This window comes from Falco naumanni, chromosome 9 (assembly GCF_017639655.2).
Source record: "Falco naumanni isolate bFalNau1 chromosome 9, bFalNau1.pat, whole genome shotgun sequence".
NCBI classification, from domain to species: domain Eukaryota; kingdom Metazoa; phylum Chordata; class Aves; order Falconiformes; family Falconidae; genus Falco; species Falco naumanni.
Window position 1 is genome coordinate 8,913,830 of NC_054062.1, and position 21,222 is coordinate 8,935,051.

The following is a 21,222-nucleotide window of genomic DNA, read 5'->3' on the forward strand; positions in this document are numbered from 1 at the left end:
GAGTGTCACGGCAAGGTCCAGGGCAGGCGGAAACACTCTGGTCGGGATGGCTCTGCTGCATACCCTGCTCAGAATTAGGGGGAGTGGGAATACAGCCAGCCCTTGCCTGCTTTCTAGCTCCTTTCCAAGGAGGTTGAGCAGCCCCAGGGGGAGGACCAGCGGTCAGGTCTGCTGGGAAGGGATGGAGGTGTCTTCCCATGGCAGTGCTGGTCGTGGTGTGCAAAAGCTTTGGCTGTGCAGACCCAGAAAACCGCTGCTGCCTGTGCTGTGGCGTGTCTGCGGGGCAGATCTGGTGGGTGCACACTGGGAGAGGGCAGCTGGTCCGGGACAGGGGCAGCTGAGGGAAGAGGCTGAGCTGTGATTGTTCGGAGGCTGGAGGAACAGTGGGGTCTGTTCTTTTTCTCTGGGAGAGGTCCCAGGTTAACTGCCTCGTGCCCAGCAGGCCAAGGGGAGTAGAAGTCTGTTCCTCATGCAAACGCTCAGGGCTTGTGGGTGTTTAAGGGCTCTGTTTTGCTTGGCAGAGGTTGAAAGTCACAGCAGGCTTCAAACCCTCCCATTCAGCATTTCCATGGTGACAGGCAGGCACTTCTGGTGGCTGTGCTGTCCTTGGTGGCACCAAAATAACAAGGCTAGAGCAAGCAGTGCACTTTGGTGTGATGGGTTTGCAAGCCAGAGCCTGTGGCCCCGCAGCTTTGTTCCACTATGGGGGAGCTGGAAAAGGCTCCTTCCCCAGTGCTCATGGAGGGTAGTTTATTTTGCCTGCAGTGGGAGAAGCACTAAAAGGAGGAAGGATTTTGTTTGAGAGCTGTGCCTGGCCTCCTGCTCCGTCACTGCACGTGGCACTGATGGGGATGCCTGCAGCATTGTGTCCCCTGACAAAAGAACCCATCCTGTGCTTCTGCATTCATAACCCATCATGGAAAATATTAGACCCGGCAATTTGCACTGCTGTGTGAATAACTAATTGAAAGGGAGGGGAGATGACTGATATATGCTTCCACAGTATGGGGAAGGTGCATTTCTGCCTGTGGAAAGGCATTTATCTCCCTCCTGTCACAGCACAGACCCTCCTCCTCAGGCTAACTGCCGCAGATATCCTGACCATGCCATTTGGAAGGGACCTGGACTCAAAGGGATTTGAGTTGGATGAGGCATCAGCCAGGCATCCATATTTTGTGCCGTGGCACAGCCCCTCCTGTGGCACTTGGTGGGAGGTCTGGCCACAGTACTCACAGCTGCTCCAGCCTCGGGCCCTGCACGTGGCTCAGCAGCATTTCCTTGGAGCTCACCAGAGCACCGAGTCTTCTTGCCCTTGCGTGGAAATTCAGCGTGGCACTGTGGTACCTGGGGGTGGGTGGGAAACTGGAATTTTACATCCTCCACAAGCTTGACTTAATATTTTTTTTAACCCCCTGCGCCAGCAATGCAAACTAGGGGGGAGGGATGCAATCTTAAAACATTTTGTGAATATAAGTATTCTGAAATGTATCCTTTCTCCTTAGGGAGCTGCAATGAAATTCATGTTCTTCCATGAAATGTTCATATATTTTGGCCAAAGCAGTGTATCTTTTGCTGGGAAACATCTATAAGTACAAGCAGGGTGGTGGTGATTAGGAAGAGATTGAAATGCAATGGTATTTGTCAGTATTTCAGGGGCCAAGTCTTGCAAGTTTGCATGTGTGGGCACTATTTTCCTGTGCAAGGCTTCCTAGCTCCTTTGCCCTCTGGCCAGAGACCTGCAGCCAAAGGGTGTGTTTCTTTGTAGGACCCAGCTCTGCGGGGGCCACCACCGACACTGCAGCTGCCCCTGTGGGTGTTGCAGCCCGGCTTTTGGGGAATTCACCCAGCACCTGTCAGAGCTGGGCGCTGCACCGGTGGGGCTTTAACTGCTTACACAACTCCCCTTTGCGCTGTTCCCAGTGCTGCTTGAAAGGGTGTTTAGTTAATAGGATTATAAAGCTTTCCTGTCGTTAGGCAACGGAAATCAATGGTGGGCCTCCAGGGCAGAGTTTCATCCGATTTACCGCACAGTCACTAGATGGCTGTGCTGGGTGTGAAGCAGGAGACTGGTATGGTGCTGGAGGGAGGGTGTTCTACCTCCCATGCTGCTCTGGTGGGGCCTCCTGCAAATGCAGAGGGTGCTTTCTCGGTCTGCTGGTGCCAGCCACATGTTTTTCCAGCTGCAAGGGTCCTGGTTGGTGTCATGCCTGGGACCCCATAGGCAGTGAGGATGCTGATGCAGCCACATGGTGCTGGATGGTGTTCCCCAGCTCCTATGTCTGCTGCTGGGCTGGTGTGGAAAACCCTGACATACTCCCTTTCTGCAGCCAAAAGTCATGGCTCGGCCTAAAAGCAGCACTGCTCTGCAATGCTTGAGGGGGCTTCACCCTCCACTCTGCTTTAAGATCACCTGGAGACGGTGGGTTGGTAGGATGGCTCATTAATCTGTGCAAAGCAAAGTGAGCTCACAATTTGCCATCCCCAAAATGCAGCAGCCCTCTAGCCCCTGAGGGGCTGCAGACCTGGCTGGGGATGGGGTGGGGGGAACACAGCCCCCTTTGGGGCGGGTTGCACATCTGCGCTGCATGGGGGCCGGGTCTGGGAAAGCTGGGGTCTGGCTGCCGCCCTCGGGGAGGTCAGGGAAGGGCCTCCGTGCTCTCTGGGCTGTGTCTGTTGAAGCCGACAGCCCTGGGGTCTGGTCTGTCCTGCCCTGCTGTGTCCTTGTCCCCTGCCATTCCAGGCTGAAATGCCTCTCCCTCCCTGATCCCGGACCATCCCTCTTGGGATAGGTCTGCAAAAGGCATCGGCTCCCCTTGCAGCCAAGAAAGCGATGTCGAACCCTCCTCTGTTTTCACGGGAAGATGGGGAGCAGCTGAACAGGAGGCCTGAAGGAAACTTCCAGGAAAGTCAACCTGTTTCAGGAATCTGGCTGTGCAACAAGTGTTTCCCATCCCCCTGGCTGACACAGGCTGGTGGAGAGGGGACTGCATGTGGTGGAAGCTTCTTTAAACCCCCTAGCCTGCAAATCCAGCACGAAGAGGGAGGATCTGGAGAACCTTTGGCTTAGTGCATAGGGCTGGAAACCTCTGAGCTGTCTCTTATCTCTCTGAGCCCACAGTTCCTTGTCTGCCAAGTGACATGGAACAGTGATGTGGATCTACAGATAACCTCCTGGCCGTGTGTTATGTAGGCTCAAGTATGCATGAGGAGCTGAGAGGGTTTTAAATAACATGAGGTCCTGTGGATGAGAGCAGGCTCCAAGGGTGGGGGGGGCGGGAACCTCCTCTGGGTTTGTTTAAGCTTCAGCTAAACCCTGGAAAATGTGCTAAGGGAACAGCTCTGCCCAGTGCTGGAGGCTCGGCCAAGTGGGTGAATTAGTGGATGCTCTGTCTCTGGCAAGTGCTCCAGACGGTGCGTTGTGCTATACATCACACCTGCATGCCCCCTGATCGCCTACAGGCCTGGCTGCATGCAGGCATATCCCGGGAGAGATGCCCTGGCCTTGCTGCCAGCCTGGTCTCTCGCCGCAGGTGGCTGCTGCTCTGGCCTGGCTGCCGAGTGGGATAAACCCCGACGGAGAAATCACAGTTACCAACAGTGGGCATTGTCACACTTGCTGGTGCCCTCAGCTCTCAGTTTCCTGCAGCACCTTTCTCTCCAGCAAAGGTTTCGTTTGCTGCGGGAAGCAGCTGGCCACGCTGCCGGGCTGGTGCGGGGACCACTGAGCTCCGTTGTGCCCACGTCCCAGCGAGGGGGCTGGCTGCACTGCGGGGCACGGGCTGCAGCTGGCCTTGGGGGAGCCGGGGAGTGCTGGCGTCCGGGAGCTTATTTCCTGGCCCTGATCTTTCCTGAGATCTCTCCATGCTGGAGTGTTGCGGGCTTCCCTGACAGGCAGGTGTTTTGGGAGATGATGGAGCTTTTCCTTGGGTTTGGAGCTGGCAGGGAACAGCTGTGGTGGGCACAGGACAGTTTGTGGCATCCTCCCACACCAGTACCCCTGCAGCCCGCAGCTCCCAAGCCTGCCGTGTGAGCCCAGCCTGGGAAGCTGGGCACCCAAGCATGAATACAGTCATCCCAGCGGTGCAGCCCCTGTGCCAGGGATTTCCCTACACTAGAGCGGCACCTGGGTCTCTCCGGCAGCGCGGTGGGGTGGGGTGGGGACACCAGGGAGGTGTCATTAACAGGGCTCAGCCTAGTGGAAACTGAGGTTAGCTTTAGGGTGCGTGAGGAAGGGGTGGTGGTGGCAGCTATGAACTGCAGGGGGTCATATGGTGACTGCCCACCTCTGCGCTCTCCTGCAGTGTGGTGGTGCGGGGTGCTGGTGCCCCTCAGGGCAGAAGGGAGTGGGGAGCTGCTCTGTGACATCTGTCTAGGGACAACAGGTCCTTCCTCCACCCTGTGCACAAGCAGTTGTGCAATGGGCGGCATCATGGCTGGAACAGCAGGGACCCCCGCCAGAGCAGCTCTGCCCACCCTGGGCTCCCCAGCTGTGTGCACCTGGGGCTGCTGCATTGGTGTCCCCATCTCTGGGGGAGGGCCCTTACGGAAACTCGATAAACTGTTGCCATGACAGCCCTGAGCACTGCTCCTTCCGGATGCTGTACCCGCCATGACAGCTCAGTATTACTGTCTCCCATGGGACTGATTTCAATAGGATAAAGTGCTTTCAGCACGGGACGAGGCAGATGGATCACAAGCAGCAGAGCCCTTTTATCCTGCCAATGCAGGGAAGCAGCCTCAGAAGCAGAAGGGGGGTGGGGGGGTGGGTACCTGACAGCCCCTTTCCTATGGGGGAGAGGTGGTCCTCAGTCTCGTTTGCATCCTCTTGCATCCTCTCGCAGCCCCCTGAGCGGCACCTCTGGTCTCTGTTGCTGCAGTGACAGTCTCCATGGAGACCGGTCCAGCACAGCCGCATCAGGGACCACAGAGGGGGAGGCTATGGGGAAGCCGTGGGGAAGCATCCCCATCCCCTCCCCATGGGGACATGATGGCTGCCAGGGTGCACTCTCAGCCGCAGGGGAGCGTGGAAATTGAAATCCCTCAAGTGGCAAATGTGTGGAGGAATCCCAAGAAAACTAATTGGTTCCCCCCTCTCCCCCCCCCCCCCCCCCCCCCCGCTTTAATGCTTGTTGGCTTTCACTTTGCATTGGTAATTGCAGCTCTGCACCTATTACAAGGCTGTCTCATGCTTCGCACGGGCTTGATTGCAAATTAATTTTGCATATGTATCTATTCTGGGGAGCATGGGAATTTATTCAGCTCAGGATGCTGAATGCCAGACAGGCTTTCCAGAGACATGAGGTGCCGCACGGGCTGTGGCTGCTGTCAGGAACAACTTTGAGGGAACAAGGGTGGCCTCTTCAAATAAATGGCTGAAAACAAGGGTGCAGATACAAATCCATGGGATTTGTTCTACTAGCTCATTTGCGACAAGACATACAAATTTCAAGTGAGATATACAGAAGCACCCATGAGCTTAAATATCAAGGTGTCTTGGATTTTCACTGAAAAATAGGTATTGTACCAGCTCATGGTCTCCTGGAAGTCCCGCTAGGCATCCACCGTCATGCCTGTGCCTGTATCTGCCTCTCTAAATCTACCTCTAGGCTTTTTGTAAATGCCAGAGTTCTTCAGAGGGATGATATCAGGTTGGGATTTCTGTGTTTTTGAAAGCCGATTTCCTTTTTCTATTACCAGTAAGTATCAAAGGGGAAGAACTGTTGGGATTTTCCATTTGCCTTTCACTCGTCATGCTGCTTTGTTTCCTCTTTGCCTTTCTAGCAGCCTCATGCAGTGAAAATAAACCAGTTGGTTTTGTGTCATTTCTCTCAAGTGCAGCGTTCTCGTGCATGTGCAGGATGCCGTGATGTTTGGGCTGGCAGACAATACATGGAGTTGCAATTTCCTTTGAAAAACAAACTCGCCATTGTTATTTCTGTGGAGTTTCTTTAACTTTGTGGAAGTCTTTGATGCCTGACTGCATCAAGCGCTGGAGTCAGCCTTCCTTAGGTGGGCCTTTGTCCTCGTGAGTCACTTGGCATAAGGAATGACCACCATGGTGGGAGAGGTTGGTCATCAGTTCTTGGAGTATTCCAAGTGTTTACACCATTGCAGCTGTGCTGGGTACTAAGACCATCCTGTGCGTGAGGTTGTCACTGAAACCTGCATCCACCTATGCAGAGATTCAGTCGTGGCCCATCACAGTGTGCCCAAAATGATGTGCTTGTAGGGTAGTGGAGCCTGTTCAGACCTTAAGGGATGGATGCAGGAGTCAGTCTCTCCCTGGGGCAGCAGCAAAGCAGTCGGGAGCAGGATGCACCCAGCATAGGGATCGCTGTTTATTTGCCCTGCAGTTGCTCTGTTCCTGCCAGGACTGTTACTGGAAAACAGTGTTTTTCCAGTAATTGTTGCTAAGCAGTGAGGTCTCATGATGGGCTTTATCTGCTCAGCTGGATCTGTAGAAAACAAGATCTCCGGTACAAAATGTAATGGGGAAGCATCAGTGGCTGTGCTGGGGTTTCTCGGTCTGCCAGAAGTAGCCGCTGGGGTACGGTGATACTGGGAGAGATTTTTCCTCCACCCCCTGCAAGGCTGCCCTACGCTGCTGTTGGGTGCCAGCAGTGAGCTGGTCCTGTGTTTGTGGGGATGGCTCCTCTGCTAACCATGCAGCGGTACGTTTAAGGTGTTCAACTGCTGTTGCTGGAGGTTCTGGGATCGTAGTACAGTTTCCACTTGTGCCAGCCAGTCTGGAGGAGCAATAGGATGAGGCTGTCGTTCAGAAATCTGCGTGGGATCATCATGTCTGGGCTGGTTTGATGCCGGGGGAATCTTTGCTTTGTACTTCTGCTAAAAAATCTCCCAGTGGGAAATTGTTTGAAACTACTTTGCTGCTTTCTGTTGAAGGACCATTACGTTCCCCAGTGACTTACGCAGGTGTGGGGGGAGACAGGTGGGTGGACATGCACAAGCTGGCTGCTGGTGGGCAGGGGAAGGTCCCACACTGCCTCTGGGACTGTGTGAGTGCCCATGACGTCTGCCTGGTTACCTTTGGCTGAAGCCTTCCATGCACAGCAGCTCCCGTGTCCCTTCAGCCCCCACCCACTGTGTCCTGTTCCTGTTGGATTGAGACAGTTCTCCAGAACGGCCATTTCTTTGTCCAGACTCTTTGCTGCTGCTCTGCCTGGCATCTCTCCTGGGACTCTGCACTTGCAGTTTTGCTTTCCTTCACAGTCTGCCTGCATGCTGCGCGACTCTTCCAGAAGGGTTATCCCTTCGGCATCTTCACGGCTGCCTGGTGGGAGGTTGCTGGGCTCTGGGGACCAGCAGAGCAGACTGAGCCCCTGCCAGAAGCCTATGCTCTGGCGTAGCAACCTCTGCCATCTGTCCTTTGCTGTTACCATGAAATCCAGGGGCACACCACAAACTGGAACACCAGCAGATGATGCGACTCCTACACCTTCACGCTACCTTTGCAAAGACTCCTGTTCTTGTGGTAAAGATTAGCTGCTGGACAGGATAAGTGGATTCCTGGGGGTGGTAGCCCTTGGAGACTGGCACTTGAGTGTGATGTCTGTGTCCTTCCCAGGATGTCGGTGCAGTCACTTAGGCCTGTTGGAAGGTGCAATCCCAGCTGACCAAGCCCAGCTTGTTACTGGAAAGTTGTTGTTGGAAAGGCGCGCTCTGCCAATCTTTTGTTGCAGGGAGATGATTTACCTGAGCTGGGGCTGAAGGCCAGGTTTGAATCACCTTTCCTGGAACCAGAGCTGTGGGTACTGCCCATGCTGGGGGCAGGTTTTGTTGCTGGTGACAGCAGTGTGAAATGTGGGACCATCCTCTGTGGGAGCGCATATTGTATTGTCACCAAGACATAGCGTGCGTAGAGAGACAGCAACTGGCCATGCCAGGGTGTTTCCTGGGCTGTGGCACTACCTGTCTGTGATGAAAAGAGCCAGACAGTTGCCAAAATGCTGTCAGCTGGGAGTTGGGAGACCGCCCTGGAAATACTGCTTTGTCCCTGTGCTGTGACCTCTCCTCCCCTGCGAAGCCGTTGCCAGGGCTGGTGCGGTGCTGCCCTCTGTGTCCTTGCGGCTGCTCATCTCAGCCATATGGTGGTTCAAAAACCTGTCTAATTTCCAGTTGAAACTTATTTTATGGTGGGTTTATTGCTATCTGTTCTCGTTCCAGGCTTGTCCATTAGTTCCCATTCCCGCAGCATGTAAGCACTGGTTTTCTCACCCCTGCATTTCTCTCAGGAATGGTGGGCTGGATCCTGCTGCAGTCCCACGCTCTGCCCCAGTGTGCTGGGAAGGTGTCCAGCTCTGACTGGGAGCGACACCAAGGGTCCTTGTGTGTGAGACCCATCTAACCCCAGCGTCTTGGCTGGCTCTGGCTCCTGTGTGAATGACTCAGCCCAGCCACAGAGGCCAGGAGGGAGCGGGGCTGGTGCTGGCTGGGTGCTGAGCAGGGCTCCAAGCCCAGCTTACCTAACGCTGCAGGAATGCTTGGCTCAGCGGGGCTCCTCGGTTCTCCCCTGAAACCCAGGCGTGCCGCAGGCTGGGCTTGTGGCCTCAGGCAGCAGCCGGGTTTGGGAAAGCCGGGGCAGGGCTGCATCGTCCAGGACCTTTGCCCTCGTGCGACAAGGGGCAGCCCCAGAGTGGGACCCGCTGCTGCCTGCAGCCATGGGAAAGCACCCAGAAACGCCTGCCTGCAGCAGGGTCTGCTCACCCTATTCAGCACCCCCGCCGGCCCCAGCAAGAAGGGCAGCTGTAAGGACATAAACTCCTTTTTGAGGGCGATGGGGACTTTTTGATTGATTTGGCCCCGTCATTTCACATGCCCATCTGATGGGTGCTTGGCTGCCCCAGTGACTGTGCTTGCTGCGTGCAGCTTGATGCACCCACCAAAACTGCTCCCCCCCCCCCCCCTTCCCTCCCTGAAGAGACACCCTGGGTGTTTCCCCCAGTCACTGCGCCTGTTCCTGCAGCTGATGAGGGTCATGGACTTGACCCCAGGTTTATTCTTGTTTGTGAGAGCAATAACATCTGTGTGGTATGTGTATGTAGGTGATATACATATTGCTCCATGTTGACTCGCCCTACTGCTACTGTTGGTGCAAATTCTGTAGGGAGATGCTCTTTGTAGCACAACCACCCCATTTTGTGCCATACTCCCTCTAGCAAAACTCTGTTTTGGAGTCATGGGCTCTCTCTGGTGGAAAAGGCAGCTGGTGCCATACTCACCTGGGCAAAACTTTCCACACGGAATTGACCTGCAAACAAAATGATCACCAATATTCACTGTCTTTTAGTGCCATGCTGCATTTTCAGTGCCATAAGGTTCCCATGCACTTTGGATGTGAATTATTTAAGCCTTGCTGTGGTCCTCGGAGTACAGGAAGGCATTGAGCTGAAACTGCCTCTGACAATGGAAAGCAGGGATGGAAGAAGAGAAGGAAAGAAAAGGGGAGGCTCCAGATCCAATCATTCACGCTCTCTGTCTCACACCCTCTCATCCTTCCAGCTCTGCTTGTTTGCCTGCCACAACAGCCAGAGGGAAATGCTGTAGCTGCTGCAGACACAATTTGGTCATAATCAGAAATCAACAGCAGGCAGGACCTGTTGTGTCTCTGAGACAATGCACGGGGTTTGCGAGTGCCATGCATGTAGATGAGGCTGAAAACCTCATGCCAGTGCAAAGCAGCAGCTAGAGCCAGCACCGAGATTGCCCTGAAAGAAAGGAGAGGCTGGGGGAAGGCAGCGTGCCGTGGCATGCTTGCAGAGGGCTGTTTCACCGATCTCAGGAACATCGCCAGCTACACACATGCACACACACAGACGCACTTGCTCACACACGCGCACACACAGCCTCTCGGTGCAGCTCCTCGCAGCTCTTTGATTTGCAAGGAAGGAAATAAGACCTCTTAGAGCAGCAGAAGCAGCAGCTGTTGGCAAGATGTGCTGACAAAATTGAGCAGGGAGAGATCTCCAGTTTGTTTCACTGCCTGGGCTGGACCCGCTCCTGGAAGAGGAGCGGCGGAGGAGACAGAGAAGAATGAGCAGCCCCTCCATCCCCGGGAAGATGGAGGCAAAACCTTTGTTCAATGTGCAGAAGGCACTGGTGCAGCCTGTGCAGATGTGCATGTTGGATATCCCCCTGAGCGTGCAGGATGATGATGTAAGTAGAAGGCAAGCGAGCTGCCAGCCCGTTTTCGGCTCCAGGGACGGGGTGGGTGTGCAAGGGGCAGAGAGGTGCTGTGACCCCACCCCGGCGCCATCCGGGGGTGGTGAACTTCTGGCAAAGTTAAAGATGCCAAGAGCTGGCACCACCTCCAGATGTGATTGTTTCCTTTCTGAAGCGGTGTATTTTGAGGCAGACCATGTCTTGCATCTGCCAAATCCAAGGCACCAAAATGAAAGGAGGAGTTTGGGAAGGAGGGGAGGCTTCCTACATGGAAGACAACTTGTGTTGTAGCTCAGTGTAAAAGGGAGTGTTTGCTCTGTGTGTGTTCTGGCTCTGCTGCCCTGGGGTGGCTGATGGATGTGAAAACCTGGGAGGCAGCAACTGGCTGCAGAGCTCAGCTCTGCCTCCGCGCACCTTGGTGGCTGCCCTGCCTGGGCTTGCTGGCTGTGGGCACGCTCCTGCCCTCTCGCTCTGCTGTGGTGCTGCAGCTGTAACCAGCTGCAGGGTTTGGTCCACGATGCAAATATCGCTGTTGGTTGCAGCACTGAGGCGCAGGTTTCCCAATGTGTTGGGGTCAGGGGATTCCTGGGGAGGGCTTCTCTTGTCACCTCGACTCTGCCCCTCGCAGAAATACACCGTGAATCTGACTGTGCAAGACGGACCCCGTGATAAAGCTACTGGAGAACCCAAAACGGGGGCAATGCTTTCCAGAGCTGGCGGGTGGTGAGCGGTCAGCGTCCTGCCTGTGTACGGATTTTGGGTGTGATCCAGGTGCTTTTAAAATTTGAGGCAAAACTTCCTTTGATTTTGGAGCAGGGAAAGCCGATGTTCTTGCTGTGTGTGTTCAGTGTTCGTACTGTCACTGCAGGGGAGGCTTAAATCTGGATTTTCTTGATGGCAAACAATTGATATGTCATGGTTAGTGTTATCTTCCCTTGTATGTTATCTGTGTGGTTAAATTGGTGAAATGACAGTACAGATTCAACCTCGCTTCCCTGGGAAGAGGGAGGACTTTCCTGCAGGGCGGTGTAGGATCTCAGCAGGGGTGGGAAGCCCCAGCTCAGCAGCCTGCAAGTGTCTCTGCAGGGACAGGGGACTTGCGGGGAGCCTCCTATATTTAGAAACACCTCAAGGCTTTGCCGGGATCGACTGCACTAATGAAAAAACCTGTGACGGCCACTGCAGAGCTGGCAGGGTGTGCCGGGGTGGGAAATATGCCCCGAAAGCGCAGGTGCCTCCCGCAGCATGTGTGGGAAGGAGGGAGGGCAGCCGGCGTGGGGAGGAGGCTGGAGCAGGGGATGAAGTGGGCGAACCAGCAGCTGGATGCTTTATTCTCCTTTAGCTGGATCTTCAAGCAGCAGATTTCTCAAGGCTTACGCTACGTGATAGCCATTCCCACTCAGTGTTTCGATCTGGTGCTGGATTTCCCTGCGGCGCGGGGGATCCCTCAGGGTTTGCCCGACACAGGTGGGGGCTTCCCTCCCTGCAGAGGGGAAAGCCTGAGCTGGAGACCTGGGCAGTGGCTGGGACCTGGCACGGGGGATGCCCTGGCCTGGGTGGCTTGGAAGTGACCTCTGCTTGCTAATCATATTCCTGGGTTTATTGCAGAAAAAAATCATTTTTTTAAGGAGGTCGTGCGCTGTGTTAGAGGGTTGGGCTTTCTGGTTTTGGTTGGTTGAGTTTTTAACAATTCCTACTGACTCTTTGGCAGCTGCTGGGTCACAGCCAGTCCTGGGAATCATGTCATGGTGAGGCACCAACCAGTGCACATTGGGGTGTCCCCAGCCCTTGGGTCATCGCTAGGGTGTTAGCTCCGTCATGCAGGGTTAGCGCTTCCCTGTGGAAAGTTAAACTGCCAGGAGGTCAGGCTGGGGGCTGGTGGTCTCTAGCATCCCCATTTCCATGTAAATTGAGGCTCTGCATGTGCACCTTGTGCATTTCCCAGCCATGATCACCTGTCCCAGCTTGGCGCTCCACTGGTGCTTTCACCCCCTGCCCTCTCCTGCGTTGGGCAGAGCAGGATGAGACCCCCAGGGGCGAGCATTGGCTGGCAGCACCTGTGAGCAGGAGGCAGATCAGGGATTGCGCTGCCTCTCTGTGCTCATGTGCCACTGCTTCGAGGCTGAGTATGTCCCCTCCTTTTCCATTCCAGGAAACTGGGGGCATAGCAGCCCCCACAGAGCTGGCACCTACCTCTGCTGCAAAGCACCAGCCGGTGAGGAAATGCTACTGGGGAAGTCCCCAGCAGCACTTCTGTCTGCGGAGTGATGGGGAAACTCCTCTTTCACAGCTGAAAGATTTCCCCCCAGTCAGGCAGGGTTTGGTGTGTCACACACACCCACGTGCAGGTACCTACTCATCTCATGCCATCACTTTTGCCAGTCTGTGTGGACGTGGTTGAGGGAGCCGTGTTGGCATTTTCCCCTCTGTTTCAGGACTTCCAGGCTCATGAATTGCCTGGTTTTTCTTGGAGATGGCACCAGCTTGTTGGGAAAAGTGTAGGAACATGTGTTACATGGGGACCTTTGTATCCTCGCACCCAAAGGAAGCTCTGCTGAGAGATGGGGGGCCAGAAATCAAGCCGGGAGCATGCTAACAGCACCACAGCGGGCTGGCCGGGGCCCAGCGCTGCCTTCCTGACCCGTGGCAAGTGCTGGAGTACTTGGGCAGGTCTGCAGGAGGCAGGGGTGGGAGAGGGTCAAACAAATCAATTTCATGGGAAGGGAGTTGGAGCTTTTCCCGGCACTGCAGGTCTCGGCTACATCCCCCACCTGCCCCAAGCCCTGCTGCCCTTTGCAAAGGTACTCTGGGGTGGTGGCTGCGTTGCCGCAGTTAAGTTGGTTCTTTGTGACCCTCCCTGCCCTTTGCAAAAGGAGCATCATGCCCTGTCACCGAGCTCCTCTCTTCCCAAAACACCCTGTAGCCCCCGCCATGAGCCCTCCCTGCCCTTCCCTCCCCATGGCTGGTACCCCTACCAGAGGAACCGTGCCATGTGCTGCCACATGCTCCTGTGCCGTGCTCCGCCATCCGAGCCAGCCGTGCTCCCAGAGTGCTCAGAAACCTTCCTCGGGTCAGGAGCCTGTTTGGTTTTGTGGATGAGGAGTTGGGCGGGTGTTTTCAGTCTCCACAGGTGGGAGCTGCCATGCAGGCTTCTGCAGCAGCAAGGGGACCGAGTGGCAGAGGAGTCGGGATGCAACCGTGAGGACTGGGAGTGTTGCAGGGGGGGCACAGGGGTGCAGTGACACCGGAGACCCAGGCAGGGGGCACGAGGCAAAGCCGAAAGCCATGGGAGCAGAGCTGTGTTCTGCTGCACCCCTGACTCCTGTTGGCACTTGCTTTTACGGGGCCACAGGAGCATCTGGTCACCGCTGCATGTGCTCCTGCTGAGACCTGGCGTGCCCGGGCTGCTGTCAGGTCTCTCCTCTCCCTGGAGGACAAATCTTGCCGTCTCTTTGGCCTGGACCTCCTGCACGTGCAAGGCATCGTGTGGAAATGGAGCTCAGTGGACCTTTTCTGTAGGATCTGCCCATCAGCCTTCATCCCCAGTTGGGCCGTATCTGTGGGAAGGCCTGGCTTGAAAGATGGGCTTTCTTTGTGCTGCAAATCCATTCAGTGAACGCGCAACTGACCCCTTTCAGGCTGGGTTCCCTGGGGAGCAGGGCTTTGGCCTCAAAAAGGAGGAAAGGAGCCAGGCAAAGCACAGATCTTGGGACGCTTCACAAAGACGTGAGCCCCAGGATTTTCGGTTTGCTTGTTTTTCAGGAAAACTGCTCTACCCCAGCATGGAGCAGGGCTTCTTTGGGGAGCATGTCACCAGCAGGCAGTAGAGCATTGGGAGTGATGGAAATGGGTTGCCCATGCCCATGTTCAGTGGCTGGCCAGCTGGAAGAGGAACCCCCCACCCCCTCACCCCCCGGCTACCCCCAACATGGTGGTGTGTGTCGGGCAGAGGAGGTTCTTGTTTCTCTCTCCCTTGCTAGCTTTCAATGAAGTTGTCAATCCCTCCCTTTCATAATTCAGTCACAGCAGTTGCAAAATTTCCCAGGGTGCCTCTCTTGCTATTATGGGTAGGGATTTCCAAAGCTTTGCTAATAAAAGAGCAACAGTTTCTATATCGGGGAAATGGGGAAATCAATGAACGGACTGTTGCAAGTGATATAACGGCTTTTTGTGGCATCTCAGGCAGTTCCCTAATATGATGGAGCTTTATGGCATGCTGTTTTGTCAGCTTAATTGGCAATATCCGCTCCCTGGGAGTGGGAGCCTGCAGGGCTGGGAGGCACCAGTGAGCTGATGCCCTGCGGTGGTGAGGGGCTGCTGCCCAGGCCCCGTGGTCCCAGTGCATCCCTCCTGCCTGGTGAACTGGTCCAGTCATGGTTGGGCATCCCAGGCCAATGCCACGCAACTGACCCCGCCCTGTGTCACAGTGAAAATCAGTGGGAAATACCCTCTTGTTGCAACGCCCAGTAAATGGCAAGTCGAGGAGAGTGCAGCATGGCCTTTGGTCTCCTCCAGCACAGCTGTGTCCGAGTTGGACGCTTAGTGCGGCTCTACAGAGGGAGAAGAAAAGTGATCAGGTGAAATTCTCAGTGTCCTGCTTGGGCACTTGCATCCTCCAGAGCCTGTCCTGGTGGCCTCCCCACCTTCGCCTCCTTCCTTTCTCCTCTGTGATGTCCTAATAAGCGCAGTTAGGTTTGACTTCAAAGTGGTTAGCAAATATTTTCCACTCCAGTGGACTAATTAGTTAAATTACATTTCACATGCTAATTTATTCCTCTAATATTATTTTTTTCCCAGCGTACTAGAACACAGGAGAAGATAAAAGCTTGGGTTGACCTTAAAGCCAGGCTCAGAGGAGCTGGAGATGGGAACAAACGATGATTTCCCAGGTTTGCTGTGGCACAGGCTGATTCCCTGCCGCATTTGAGGTCTCGTTCAGTTGAGCTTTAAGCGTAGCTGATTGCAACCCAGGTGTCTTGGGTGAAACACTGTACTCTGGCACATAGAAGAAAACCTTTCAGATCAGCAGTAACGAGCTGCTAATTTCCAGTTTCTATTGTTCCTGTGCAGCACCAGTATCACCTTGAAGTGCTGTGTAAATTAATCCTCCAGGGAGTGGGTGGGAATGGTGTTACTTCCCATGCCCCAAGGGGTGAGGGGATCTGCTTAGTCAACGGGCACCAGAGCCGGATTGAGTGTGGTGCCTCCAGGGTTGTGTCCCACAGCAGGGAGGACGGCTCTCCTGTTTATGGCTCTGTGAAGGGGCTGGAAGGGCACCTTCCTCGCCAGGCTTGGCAGGCTGAATCCCCAGGGCTGGCCGGTAGGTGCTTTCCCTGTGCTGGGCCAGTGGGGCTGAGCTCCCTCCTGGGGGCTGCCCGTGGGGCAGCAGGTGCCTTTGGGCCCTGGGGTGAGCTGGTGAGCGGGTGGGTTGCACGGTGTGAAAGCCTCTTGTCCTGCTGGTGTAGCCCTGCTGGGGCCAAGACATTTAACATCTCCAGCAGCCCCAGAAGCAGCTCCAGCCCCAGCAGCATCCCTCTGCTTCCCCAGTGCAGCTTTGCCAGCCTGTGCCCCTCGGCAGCAGAAGGGCTTCCACCAAGAGCCAAGCGGGGCTGCAAGTTGGTGCTCGCGTCGATCAAAGGCTGATGCCGTGTGCCGGGCGCTGAGGTGAAGCGATAGCTGCAAACAGCCCCACAATGAATCAAACTCTGTCATGTTTATATCAAAGGCTGTTTCTTTTCCACTGCCTGCGTATGGTAGATGTTATCGAGAGGGAGGAGCTGAAAATGAGCGCTAGGACTGTTTCCTGACCACAATTACAGTCAAAACAACAAATCCCTCCATCCCTGCTCTTGGCCAAACTCCCCTTTTCCCTTGGGCAAATCACCACTCTGTGTCCTTGGGGAAAATTAGAAGCTATGGAAAAAGTCTCCCAGGTTGAATTCTCATTTGTAAGGGCAGAAACTTAGAAGCACGCTGTAAAGCCTTGGGATTTCTGGGAATTGCCCTGGCCAGGCTGAAGGCTGAGCCCATCTAACGCCTTGCGTGCGTGTATGGGGCAGCTTCAAGCCTGCTGGTGGCCCCTGCAGCGGTGCTATGGAGCGCTGCCACAGCCGCCGGGGACAGCTCGTGTAACCCCTCTGCCATGTCCGTACCCCTGTGCTGGTTTTACCCTCCCCTGGGACTGATGCTGCTGCCCCATCAGCCGGCTGGACCCCTGTGAGCTGTGAACGTGCGTGCGAGGCGATGGGCGACCTTTGGCTGGCTGGTGCCTGAGGCGGTGTCTCTGTGGCTGTCCCAGCAGCTTTTGGGGTGGCGGCAGTCCCCGTTTCCAGCCCTTCGTGAGGCTTCAGAGAAGGAATGGTTGGTGTGATAGCTGAGGATTCACACTGGCTTAAAGGGATGGGGAAAAGGGTCACCGATTACTACTACATTTGGTCCACTGGTGCTAAAGCAACCAGAGTTGTAGCCTCTGTGTGAGCCTGTTTGTCGACGGAGTAAACAAGTGAAACACAGCCATGGGAGTGCCGGGCCAGTAATTTCAGGGTTACTTTAAATAAGCAGTTAGCAGGACTGTGCTGATGTGGTCAGGCAGACGAGGGTTGCCAAAGTGAAATAAAAACGCAGACCTCTGGAGCCTCGACCAGCGCCTGCCGCAACTCCCTGCGGAACTGTCTGCCTCAGGGGCTCATCCTGCCCGAAGGTTTGTCATCACAGTCCAAACACGGTCACCCCTGCGATGTCCTATTTGCAGATTTTGAGATGTGTGATACTCACCAAGCATCTCTGCTTGCCCTATGTGTAGCTGGCTGGTCAGGCATGATCACAGCGGTGCCACCTCCGGGTGGCTGCTGTGCGTGTGCAGCAGTGCCGGGTGCTTGCTGGCACTCCACCGCTGCAAGGGCTGGAATTGCCCGACCGACTCTTGCTGCTGCCCTGATGGAGTTGTTGGTGCGATTAAAGCAATGCTAATTCTCTGTGTATTGCAAGTGCAGAAGGAGCTGAAGTTTCCAGCAACTGTTCAATCGATCTGCTTTCCACATATTTTTATAAGTGGCCTGCCTGGATCTGTGCTTGCTAGCGCTAGCTGCGGAGCAGAAACTGCAAAGAAAATCGGGTAAAATACTGTGTGCCACATCGTCTACTGGTGTAAATCAAGGCAAACCCACCAGTTTTGGTGGTATTGCAATCTGTCTCTAGCTAAGGACGTAAATTGATGTCCAAGGTGACATCCCAGAGTGTTTCTCTGCTTTGCTTTGCTTTTCCTTCCTATCCCTTAGCGCCAGCTTTTCTGAAATCTAAGGACAATGTAAGAGCTTGCTCCTCTTGCAGTTTTTACTCTGCAGACGTGTATTTCCAAGAGGTGCAGGCTCTGCTTCTTGCACTTTCCCTTCTCCAGTGAAATGGGATCTCTTCTTTGTGCTTTTGGCTTTCTTGCTCACAGCTCTCATTTTTCCATCCTGATGATACCTTGGGGACCCTCAAACTTGGCAGAGCATTTTTTGTGGCTCCAGGCACCGCTGAGGCAGATGCCTGGTCCTGGTGCCCATGTGCTGCTGGCGGTAGTTGGCTCCATCCCCACACCCCGAGGCTGGGCACCCCGATGAACGGCAGATCGGCAGCGGGCCGCGGAGCAGCTGCCTCCTGACGGTTTGATTCAATAAGAGCCCGTCAATACAATTTGCTGTCACCTGTCACTTTGCAATTGGGGTTCTGAGCAGCGCCTGCAGATGCAGCTGTTGCAGGAGTGCACCGTGAGGGCTGCCAGTGCTGCTCGGTGCCCATGTGTGCTCAAACAAGGCAAACACGGTTTACTGACTGGTTTGGCACATTATGGTCAGTCAAAGGCAGGTTGCTGCATGCCTGCTTGGGGTCGTTGCAAGAGCACAGGGGCACTTCAGCCCTGGCTATACTGCTCTCCCTAAGCGGAGGTTGTGAGTCAGTAGGTGTGCATGTCTCCTGCCTGCCAGTGCAGCCCCATCCCTCCTCTGCACAGCTTCCCATGCCGCATCCTGCAGCGGAGCTGGCCCGGGGACAAGGCTGTCATCAATACAGCCACTTGATTTGGAAATATGCCAGCTGCAAACACAGGGAAACAGAGGTTTCACCCCATTTACAGTCACAAATGTGACAGCAGAGTGTGGATATAGCCCTGGGCATCTCCATCCAGGGAATCCATCAGAGCTGGCCCGGTTTATTTACCCCATGTTTGGCAGCAGACAGTGAGCCCCAGGGCTGCGTGGCAGCTGAGACAGCCGAGTGGCAATACTGAAGCAGAGGTGTGCCCTGCGTGCATTGATGTGTGGTTAAATGCCTTGCGCCGGACCCTGCCTGCCCTCAGATGTGGCTGCTGCCGCAGGCGCGGGTGGCACTGCTTCGTGCTGACGTAAGCTCGCTCTGGCAGTCCATGGCGTTGCTGAAAACATCCTTATGTCAGCACATGGTCACTGCACGGCTGCACCTTGGCCAGCACCAACGTGCCTCGGCGCGCTCAGCACCTCTCCCAAGCCAGCACGTGGCTCCGGTGGATCCCCTGACCCTCACTGTGTACTAGTGTCCCCATGCACGACACCAACTGTTTAAGCATTGCCAAGCACAGGTAGGCACTGCTGCTGCATTTGGGTACGGGTGAATTTAGCCTTGTGAGCTTCAAATAATGCTAAGGGACTACCTTGCCAGGAGCACTGGCTTGAAACAGCTTGATTTGGCCACTGTGCTGGCTATCAAGTGCCATTTTGATGCAAATAGCATCTTTGGTTTCAGCGCGATGTGCTTGGGAGGTGGTAAAACGCTACAACCCGAGTAACAGAGGACAGCCAAGATAGAGCTTGGTGTTGGGTCTGCCTGTTGTGAACCTGGAGTGCTTGAATTGCTTTGTTTTAGTATTACCACTGCTGAAAGCATTGGCTATGTCTTGCCCTGAGGAGGTGGCTCTCGCCAGATCCTTCTGCCCGGTGGCAGAGCTCTTAGCTGTGTCATATGACGCTGTAACGTAGCGACCCGGCAGGCTGGTGGTTCGGTTTGGGCAGAACTTGTGATATTTGGTATTTTTAACTCCCAGTTTCTGGAGTCATGTGTGTGGCGTCACACATGGTGTCTGGAGAGGGGAGCACATTGCTGGCGCGGCAGCAAACACCCTGTGTTGTGGTCCACAGCTGAGGCTTTCAGGCATTACCTCCGTGCAGATGCTGGTTGTGAGCAGTGTCTCGGGTGCTCGTCTTCCTCTGTGCCTCTATGGTAAGAATTTTCCTCTATCTTAAAGTGAGGTCTTGACTTTATGAACCCCAAGGGCTGTTTACATCCAAAGGCTGCTTTGTTGATTTTCTTGTTGTCTGTGTGCAGAGTCATGCAGATCTCTCCTCTGTCCTGTGTCCTTGCCCCTCTCCTGACTTCTTAGAGCTCGTGCTGGGGTTGTCCCCAGGTGTGCTGGGGCTGGGGCAGCACTCGGTGGCTGGACACCTTGGGTCTTCGCTCCCTCTGGCAGCAGCTCGAGTGGGGAATCCCTGATCCTGTCCTGCTAACCGCTGCCATCCACCTCTTTAGTTTGGGGGAGGGTTCTCTGAGCTCCAGAGGACAGCCAGCAGGATCAGGCCCTTGACTTGGAGCTGTTGAGGAGCTGTTTGCGATGAGCTATGTGGCAATCTTGGCACTGGCTAGCTGTGATGTTATTGACAAGGAAACAAACCGGGCACCCTGGTGATGCTGGTGGCTCAAGATGAGGGGGCTTGCTCTCCTGCCTGCCAGGATACAGCCCCCCAAACCCCACCTTTAAAATAGCCCCTTTCTGCTCTTCCTTTTCTTCTTTTCTTCTCCCTTTAGGTTCCTATGTGCATTTCTCAGAGTCTGGGTTTTTCTTTCATCACCGTACCTTGCCCAGCACTTCTACTTCCCATGCTGGAAACCAAGTACAAGTTAGAAACCACAGCCCAGTGAGGAAGGAGGGAACGTGGTTTGTAGTGCCAGACCCTGAGCTGACTGACCAGAGCAGCTGGGAGGCATGTCCAGGGTCTCTGGGGAGATGCGCGGAGGACTGGGGGAGGCAGGATGGAGCCAACTGTTGCAGTGATGCAGGGGTCCGGCAGCATCGTGGTCGTGGGTCGGGGAGCCCCTGACCGGGGGGGTCCCGCCTGGGCAGCCCTTTGAGCTGTCTGGAGCCAGGAAATGGAGACTAATCCCTTCCCACCCTGCTGTGTGTGGAGCAAGAGGGAATCAAAAGCAGCTGAAAATCCCGGATTTCCCTTTTTATTCAGCAGAGGAATGGGGGAAACACAGGGACAAGCTACAGGGGCACAGCTCCACCTTTTCCCACTGCACAGGGCTGGATGCCTCTGCACCCACAGCCCCTGCCCCTGGGGGGACCTGGCCCTGCTTACCCATCCCCAGTTATTTTGGGGTCAGCACAAGGCAGGGCCCTGTCCCCAAGTGTGGGAGACCTGGCTGCTGCTGACAGTCCAGCTGGTTGCAGCCTGGCACCAAATTCCATCCAAGACCTACAACGCACCTGCATTTCCAGGGGCCCTCGATCGCCCCGCTGCCCCAGCCCTCTTGCTGCAAGCCCGCTCTGGAGAAGAGCTTTGCAAAAGCTGGTGAACCTCCACCGGGGCAAGAAGGTGGGAAAGGGAAGCTCTCCAGGGGTCTGGCTTTTGCAAAAAGGGGACTGAGTGGGTGTCCCAGCTGGTGCTGCACCTGCGTGCCACTGTGTTGCACATCCACGTGTCATAAAAACACACTGCTCCTTAACAGCGCTGCTCACATAGCAATGGGTAATTAACCAGAGACAGGGATATAATGTTCATTGCTGAGATTAAAAAAAAAAATAATTGACCTGTAATGATGCTGGCCGCTCAGGAACTGATCGATCATCCTGTGCTTTCTGTGCCGTGAGAGTCCAAGGTAGGAGAAGCTCAGCGGGGGCAGGATGCTGCCTCGCTGCTGCAGAAAGTCTCGCTGAAGCTGGGCGAGACCCTCAGGGAACAGCTTGTTTCACTCACTCTCTGGTCCCTGATCCTCCTGCAGAAGCTCTGCTCATGTTTTCTAACTGTTTTC

At 55.0% G+C, this 21,222-nt stretch overlaps 1 protein-coding gene across 2 annotated transcripts in view; it reads left to right on the forward strand.

The window, feature by feature from the left end:
* The window catches only part of RALGDS (ral guanine nucleotide dissociation stimulator), a 61,573-nt gene that overhangs the window by 5,748 nt on the left and 34,603 nt on the right, over positions 1 to 21,222 (forward strand). The window contains exon 1 of one of the 2 annotated variants that reach the window (XM_040607575.1): positions 9,956 to 10,173. The exons of the other annotated variant lie outside the window; for it this stretch is intronic. Within the exon in view, the coding sequence (XP_040463509.1) occupies positions 10,051 to 10,173 (123 nt within the window). The 5' untranslated portion in view covers positions 9,956 to 10,050. Of the gene's footprint in view, positions 1 to 9,955; positions 10,174 to 21,222 lie in introns of those variants that run through there. 2 annotated transcript variants of the gene reach the window in all.